This window comes from Asparagus officinalis, chromosome 5 (genome assembly GCF_001876935.1).
Source record: "Asparagus officinalis chromosome 5, Aspof.V1, whole genome shotgun sequence".
NCBI classification, from domain to species: Eukaryota; Viridiplantae; Streptophyta; class Magnoliopsida; order Asparagales; family Asparagaceae; genus Asparagus; species Asparagus officinalis.
Window position 1 is genome coordinate 91,005,250 of NC_033798.1, and position 9,105 is coordinate 91,014,354.

Genomic DNA, 9,105 nt, shown 5'->3' on the forward strand with positions numbered 1-9,105 from the left:
TAAGGGGCTGTTTGGTTGTTTTTCGAAAAAGATCGGAAATGAAAAACCCACAATTCAACTCATTTCAAGAGATTTCAAGACATTTCTCGTATTTTTTTTTTTTTGTTTCGCAATGAAATCATCGTCACGCCACCGCCACGTCACATAAGAAATAAATCCAGCCGTAATACTAACAGTGTTTCGATTTCCATTTCTTTTGTTTGTTTTAACATTAAAAAGGAAATAGAAATCAACCACAATAGTAATAATGTTTTCAACAATTAAATAATCTGTTTTATTCACCGTCACTGTTTTAACAGTGCTTATAGTAATTAAAAATGAGTTGGAGTGACATTTTCAAGTGTTTTCAGAGGTTTTTGGTGTGAAAACACTTTTCTCAACAATCTGACGTGACATCTTACGCGACACCCTCATCTCTTTAAATCACAAAACGAAACAAACATGTGATTTGAAAATCGGTTAAAACCAAAATCCTACATGACACATGGGATTTCTTGAAATCTGACCGTGACGGGGTGTTTCCTCATTTTTTTCTTAGCAAACAAACAGCCCCTAGACCAAAACTTTTCAAAACAAAGCCATCTTACGTGTACTCTTTAAAAAAAGAAAAAAAAAAGAGTTCATTTTTTATGTATGTGAGTATACACACACCCATATATGCTATATATTTGTATTGAATATGTCTAGAAGTATGCATACACTTTGCATCCACGCGCACAAGATGAGACAATAGTAAGTAGTAGTAACAGTGTTCAAAATCACACAAGATGATTCACTAGCAGGGAGTAACCACTAATAACCCTATTCACACGAGTACTGATACCAAGACAGTCGTATTTGCCATCATGTAGAGCACAGAGAGTCCATTTTGATACGTTCGTACTTTACTTGCGAGGTGGAGTCTCGTTTGGAACCAATAATATCCTCATGCTGCTTCGCTCAGCAGCTGCTTCGGTACCAAGGAAAAAAAAAAAAAGAAAAAAACTCGCACAAATTTTTATAGAAAGAAGACAAAGGACTGTAAACTGTAGTAAACTAAAAAAGATGGAGAAGTAAAAAAAAGCTTCTTCGATACTTTATTACCAAATAAATCCGACACCCAATCCCTCACGCTCAATATATTACCCTATCAAGAAGCGTGGGCTCCCACGCGGGATAAAAGCAAGCGGGTGCGGACGGAGCTCAACAGAGTCGGTACAAGATAGAATAGCTCTCTGAAAACCCAATTAATTTCATTTTCCTCTCTCTCTCTCTCTCTCTCTCTCTCCTCTTTGTTTTTCCTATATTGAGTGTTGCTGTTTATGATACGAAGATCTTTTTGGTGGCGGAGGGAACCTGATGCCTTTTGATGGGAGAGTAAGTGGGTGGGGTTTTCTTGTCTACAGCTCTTCATCTCTTTTTTCTTTTTTTTTTTACTTCTTTCATCAATAGAAATTCCTCATCTCTTAATTCCCTCCGTAGTGAAAATCCATAAAAGGGTAAGGCTCTATATGTGGGGTGTTTTTTTTTTCCTTTTCCTTTTTCCTCCCTTCTCTCCTTGTGTTTGATCTCTGTTTATTTTCAAGGTTTCATCTTGGATGATTTTTTTTTTTTTTTTTTGAGTTCTCATCATGGGTTCATGTAAGTTTTTCACTATCCTCATGGATTTGCTATCTTGTGAGCAAAGCATGGTTCCCCCCTGTATTAATTTGGACTTTTTGATGACGAGGGGTTTCTTGTTATTGTTGTTGAAAACACGGCATGAAATTAGTTTGAGCTTCTAATCTCTTTTGCTCCCGTGTTGGCTTCGGGGTTTTTTTTTTAAATCACATAAGCTTGGTATTTCATGTGATGGATCTTTTCTAGTCGCCCATGTAAATTTCTTGTTGATTTCTTTGAGTAGCTGGCCACATAAAATGACGCTTATGTCAGAGTTCGCCCCCACCTTATTAAGATCTTTTCTTGCTTTCATGGTTGCAAGTATTCAAAATCTCATCTCATGGGTTGTCGATTTGACCCATGAAATAATACTAATTGACAGTTTTCTTTGGTAACCCCATTTATATAAAATTTCTCCCTTGATCTGTGACTTCCCTATTTTATTTTTATCAGGCGAAGGGAGCAGAAGGAGTGGCCTTAATTAGTGATATCCTTGGTTACTGCTGGTGTGATTAATCGGGCTAAGCTTAAATCTTTGGTTATGCTGGATTTTAAACATCGGAAGATCAGTAGGCAAAGCTGCAGGAAGAGAGTGAAGGGTTTCTTCAGATGTTATCCAGTGAAAACCCTTCATGTTCCTCTAAGGATTCAGATCTAGCAAGTGGGCATGGAGATCATCAGGCCAAGCCTCCTAACTTTTCTATAAGGTAATTGTATATAAATATGATAATATGGTATTTTTTCCTTTATTTTGGTTGATTTTATTTCAGATCTCCTTTAAATCTTTTATTGGTCTATGTGCTCCCTTGGATTTTATTGACCACTGTTTCACTAATACGGATACATTTATTTAAAAAAAAAATTTAGTACTGTTTGTTCAGGCCTTTGCTTCTTGATCTCTCCTTCTGTGCCTGATTTTTTGTTGGTTATTTTTCTAATTAATCATGGGTATTTGGTTAATTTTTTTATGATATGCTTGCTTGTTCTTCATCTAGCTACATGTTCTAGCTAATGGGTTTTCCATTTTTTGAACTTTTATCATGTGATATGATTTTTGTATGATCTTGGATATTATCTGGCTATGTAGACTTAGTGTTGGGCTTTATATTACTCAAATGATTCAATGTTTTCTCTTCGCAGAGATTATGTTTTCAAATCTAGAAGCAAAGATATAAGTACCAACTGGCCATTCCATGAACAGCTCTTAGAACTTTGCTTGAATAACGGCATCAATGATCTATTACCTCCTCTTCAGCCTCCTAATTTAGTGAGAGATCATTGTCTCAGAAAAGAAGTGCGACCTGAGCAACTGCCCAAGTGTGTCGAAAACAAAACAGCTTTTGAAAATGAAGAGTCAGAAGAGGATGTTGAGCTTGAACATCTAATTCGATTACCCAAGGAAAGAATAGAATTTAAACTGAATCAAAGTGGTCAATCTGATATCAATGCATCTTCAGTGACCAGCCATGATCTGAGTGAAAAAATCGCCGGCGAACATTTGAAAAAGAAGTGTAAAATGAGCAGCGGCAAGGAGATCAGCAGGCTCGAGGATTCAGTTGTAGTTTCTGATCCAATGGCTTCAAAGGTTTGCCCTGTTTGCAAGTTGTTTACATCCAGTTCAAATACCACTTTGAATGCACATATCGATCAATGCCTTTCTTCTGATCAGTATAATGCAACGAGAGAAGTGACCGAGTTCACAAAACCTAAAGTTAAGCCAAGGAAGAAAAGGCTCATGGTGGATATTTATACAACTGCTCCTCACTGTACTCTTGAAGATCTTGACAGAAGGAATGGGACTAATTGGGCTACTACTTTGGCTCCAGTGGCACCTGCAAATGGTATTGGTTTAGAAACTGAAAGATCAACTTTTGCAACTTCGCCGCCAGAAAATGATACTAATTCAGAATCGAAAAGGGTGAAATTTGCTTCTTTGGATGTTGTTAGCGAGGGGAAATTAGGGGACATCTATGTGGATTCAAATGGTACAAAGCTTTTGATTTTGTCCCAACCTAACGAGTCTTCTCCGTTGGTTCCGAGGAATAATTTTAAGCCAAAGAAGTACGGGAAAGGGTTGAAAGCAAGCCAGAGTTGTTCAAATATTGCCAAGAAAAAGTTCTTGAAACCAAAGTCCTCAGAGTTTATGATTGATAATCCACAGAGAAGGAAATTAAGAATGCGCAAAGGGTTCCAAGGCGAGGTATGTCTCTTTTCTTTAACCTAAAAATGTAGCCTATATTGCGTTAGCATAATATCTCATGAATCAAATTGTTATTTAAAGCTGAGGCAAGTTGCTTATAACTAGTAGACTATAAAAACATTACATAGTTTTTCCCTTTAATATTACACTATATGGCTCAGTATGGTTGCTCATGTGTTTAACTTTGAACGTCTCATTTAAACTTTCTGAGTGCCTTTACTTTGTGATCAGCTGCCATAGATCACATTATGATATATGCATTTTCGATTTTGTAATCATGGAATTGAATATCTTGCAGTCTTATAGGTTGTAACTAACTTCATATTTCTGTCATTAATTTTTTTCATATGCCTTTTAAGTTATAATAACCTGCAGTAGAAATATTAATTTATATTGCATTTCTTCAGACATGGCATCAAACTATCAATTTTTTAGCTACCTTAGGCATTTGTTCTGTAAGTTCGAATTTGTTTTTAATGCATGCACAAATGACTAAAATAACATAGAGTGCGATAGAATGTGTTTTTTTTATTGGTTTTATTTTTATTTACAGAATAAGGCAACAACCGATGAGTATTACATTGAAGTTAATCAGGAGAAAGAAGAATCCATGTCACAACTGTTAAATGCTCATGATCAGGTGAAGAATAGCGAGGCTTCAACATTAGGACATTGGGTATGCTCCAAAAGATCTGATCTGTCAAAAAAACTTGATAACAAAGGCATTACAAAAGGATCAGAAAAGATGACCGTTGGCTCCAGGAAGCTCTCATTCGAGTGTCCTAAACCTAACTCGGGTCGCTCTTATTTGGCTTCCAATCAGACCAAGATACTAAGTCCTCGTGAGAGTCTTCAAGAAAAGAGCGATCTTCCAAGACAATCTATCTCGCTCAAAGGAATGGAAGTTGATAGGTTCATCACGGCCAAAAAGTTCAAGAAGCAAAGATCTGTATTAGGGTGTAGTAAATGGAGAGGAGAAAAGACCTCTGTCAATGGAGGAATTAGTGGTTCGAAGAATTCTTCTGAAGGTTCGGGTCTCATTTCTTCAAGAGAAAATGAAACAAGTAAGACCCATCAATCCAATTACCACGAGAATCAAGAGATTGAAAACATGAATATCAGATATTCAATGAGTAATGCAGTCGTCACACCAGCTTTGGATCCAAGTTCAGAAGAAGATGTGGAATCCATCTCTAGAGGTCAAACTGAGGAAGAAGATGAGGAATCCACATCAAGAGGTCAAACTGAGGAAGAAGATGAGGAATCCATATCTAGGGATCAAAACGAGGAAGAAGAAGAGGAATCCATTTCTAGAGATCAAAACGAGGAAGAAGATGAAGAATCCATCTCTAGAGATCGAGCACAGGCGGAAGCTGAAACATCAACCTATAACCAAGAAGTGAACTGTGGGGGTGCAACCAACAATGAGGTCATCAACCAAGAAATCCAGATAGCATGTTATCAAGATGAGCAAATATTGCAGCATGGTGAACTTGATCAAACTGAAGCTTCTTCCTTTGAAGATCCTAAACCTTGTTTCCCTAATGATGGAGAAATAGCTGTTGAGAATATTCAAGATGACTCATCAAAATATATCAGAGTTGAATCTTTTCAAGATCATAACATGATCATTGATATGGAATCATCTGGCTCGGCAGTTTCCACTACCTCAACCATCTCTCCTCGATCTACTGTGGATGATAGAATTAACTCACATGCAGACCAACTGGCTGATTTTACTCCAGTGCAAGATAATTTAAGCTTGCCAACAATGAGAAAAGATAACAAAGCGCTACTGTCGCCACAAGTAAGGGAACCTTCTTGCTCATGCGGTGATAGCCTTACCCGAGAGTCTCAGTTCTCAAAGAAGGCAGCTTCCAATTTGTTCATAAAACCGCCACCCTTTTCGACTTTTGAAGTTCGCTCTAGTCTGGATTTGCACACTGAATCAGTCTTAACAACAGATTCTCCAAAGTCTGCTATGAACATTTCAACTCCACATTCTGGGGTTCAATCTGCATCGAGTCCAATTCTGAGGTTGATGGGCAAAGATCTCGTGGTGAGCAAAGAAGAATCTGTTTCAGTTCCTAGAATTCTTCCTTGTACTTCAAGCTGCAATCCAGAAACAAACTTTATCTCCTTCGGGTATCCTTACAATGGTGGCTTCATCGACTACAATAACCAACACCATTATCCTATGCAATCTACGGGTAACTACCAAATCATGCCAAGACCTCTACAGAGATCATATGCACTCAATTCATATCCAATGCCAACCATTCCTTCTAATCAACTTCAAGAAGTAATTGTTATCGACGATGATTCACACGGACGTGAGCACGATACAAGGGCGAGTTTCACTAATTTGCCTCAGACTATTCAAAATCCAAATCATATGGCTACTCAGAGGCTATTTGCTTGTTTTCCTTCACAAAATCCTTATGCATCAAGGGCAGTCATTTCTCATAGCCAAAGGGAAGCTTCACAAGGACAAGGTTCTTTCATATTCCCCTCCCCTTCATGTTTGTACTTTTCTCCATCTTTGAGGTGAACTTTACTATACTTTTTGTAGGCTTTGAAACTGATATAAGTTATATTGTACTAATGGGTACTGAAGCTTTTTTGCATATATGAACCCTTTGTTTCAGAAAACAAAGAAAATTAAAAAAAAAAGAAGGAATCTTGAAAGGCAACTAGAAAATGACACTGTTGGCATTTTGTAATTTGTTTTCCACCTTGAAGTTTGCTGAGGTTGGCTTCATGGAAACTGTTCACTTAACTTTTTGGAGTCTTGACGTGTTCCTGTCTAACATGAAAGAAAGTCTTCATATTATCGCAAAGATCCAAATAATATGTCATCGCAGTGTCTTTTGTGGCCCTTACATCTGTATTCCCTTGTTTTAAGCCCTAGGGATGAAATACTAGCTACCCTTGATGCTAATAAAGGAATTTGATGTAATAATTCATGGGTCTGACTATGTAAACTAAATGAGCACATGGATTGGGCTATTTTAACTTATTAACTCATTATGATGATCCCTTTTTTTTCAAAAAAAAAAAACTAAAACGATGATGTGGGACTAGTATTATGGATTGGTGGGATGTGTCCTTTTTTTAAAACCCTTCCCTCTCCGATATTCAAGGGCCCTTGTGATAAATATTTGAATTTAAGTATTAGAACCAACAACCTAGCTAACAACTGTTGATTCCACCAAATTGGTACTATATCTGCAAAATAATGCGTGGGATGAGCTAAGAATGATAAGGACCATCCTTATGGTTTTGCTAAACAAGGTCCTAAATCACCATTGCATGAAATATCATAACGTGGCAGGAAAGACTTCACGTATAATTTTCTGGATTTTTTTTTTGTTTTCTCATGAGATATATTTGAGTGACTTCTCTTATTGTTTGTGTTATGTTTTTTTTTTATTTTAATTCTGAATGTTTTGTATATGAGAATTAAATTCGGGACTTTCATGGATTAAAATAAGGAGTCAAATTAAGAAATTTCACTGCCCCGCTTGGTGGTCTGAACTCCCCAACTGCATGCAGAGAACTCCGATATGATAAGGTATTAATCCACCTATCTATTTGAAGGAAAATAATAGATTCAATATTCTTCACTCTCATTTGTTTGCCATGCTTTTTGAACTATTAACTGCCTTCTGAATCTCTGCATCTTTATATATAACAATTCTCTTCTTATTGATCATAAGTTCCCACCATATAATATATTATCATGCGCATGTGTTTTGTTTGGATGCGTCGTGGTCGTGATTGTTTTCTTGAAATATCAGGAAACATGAGCAAATTAACTACACTTAGTTTTCATCTCTTTGCTATGTATATATTGCTCATAAAATCTCATACAAAATTGTAGTTTTGTTAATTTAAGACTGGGAACTTGTTCATCTGTGTATGATAGCTCTAATTAACCAGCTGTATCAAATTGTGAAGACGCTAAGTTTCTTCTGTGCAAAGAACAAGGATGTGATGTAGGTTTTCATCAAGTACATATGTCCGATATATCAATGTTTTGAAACGTCTTCAGATCGACAAATAACATCTATACTTGCGTGAATATGATCCCACAATTTTCTTTAGGAACGACGTAATTGCATGCGAACATAATTTTCTTTATATTTTGCGACGCAATGACGGCCCTCTTTTAAATATAAGGATTAAGTACAACATGGTACCTTGATGTATGATGTAATTATGTGAGTGTCTATATGAATTTGTGTATTTGCACGAGTAATCCTGAGATTACTAGTTGTAGCTACAAGGGTGACCTTATAGTCCATAGGAAGAACAACTCTCACGGTTACCATGTAATTACGATCAATAACCTCCAAGCTATCCACATACATACACAGACTAATATAGAGTCACCCGTTAAATTACATCATACCCTAAGGTACCGCATTGTAATTAATCCTAAATTTAAAGCGTTTAGCAAATTTTTTTCTTTTCTAAATGCAATAATAGACCAAACTCTATGCATTCCACAGAGTGCTAGGTAGCCACCCCTGCTGGCTCCCGACAAGGAAACATTTCACGAATATGAAAGTGTACAAAAGCACATGATCAACGCCACCAGCATCTCACATGAAATATAGCCGTTATCATCGTACATGCGTATACATTGCATATTGTTAAGAGAGAGGCGCGTATGAACGATTATGAGGAGTACTTGAACAGGCTTTCGATAGAAATAAATTAAGATAGAGTAGAGACAACGGTGAGTTTGACGTGGGGTGAAGATTATCTTATCTTGTTCCCTATCCCTAGGCTTTTTAAATCTCTAATTTACCTTTTTTGCAAGGGCCTACAAGGCTACAATCCACGTATGAGTGAACGAGATTTACTACACATTATTTACTTCTTAACATTAGGCTTCCCGCGAGTCCATGAGTACTTTAAGTTTATCCAGTTTCCAAGTTGATCATTCAAATTAGTTTATACTCGTCATGTGCATCGTCTCTATCAGATCTATACTTCAGAATTATTAGAATTATTATGTTGGGATTATATCTTTAATTTTTTGTATAACTTCATGAGAATTAGATAGGGTTATAATTATATATATATATATATATAAAGTTGATCATTCAAATTAGTTTATACTCGTCATGTGCATCGTCTCTATCAGATCTATACTTCAGAATTATTAGAATTATTATGTTGGGATTATATCTTTAATTTTTTGTATAACTTCATGAGAATTAGATAGGGTTATAATTATATATATATATGGAGATTGA

The 9,105-nt window shown here is 36.4% G+C and overlaps 1 protein-coding gene across 4 annotated transcripts; it reads left to right on the forward strand.

The window, feature by feature from the left end:
- Positions 1,224 to 6,499, forward strand: LOC109840148. Of its 4 annotated transcripts, XM_020408670.1 has the most exons (5): positions 1,231 to 1,356; positions 2,092 to 2,345; positions 2,779 to 3,223; positions 3,308 to 3,838; positions 4,392 to 6,499. In XM_020408670.1, exons 2-5 carry the CDS (start codon positions 2,248 to 2,250, stop codon positions 6,387 to 6,389), a joined length of 3,072 nt encoding a protein of 1,023 aa, XP_020264259.1. In that variant the 5' UTR covers positions 1,231 to 1,356; positions 2,092 to 2,247; the 3' UTR covers positions 6,390 to 6,499. The 4 variants fall into 4 exon arrangements, with proteins under 4 accessions (XP_020264257.1, XP_020264259.1, XP_020264256.1 ...); XM_020408668.1 differs by having other exon boundaries at positions 1,224 to 1,364; positions 2,779 to 3,838; XM_020408667.1 differs by having other exon boundaries at positions 2,779 to 3,838.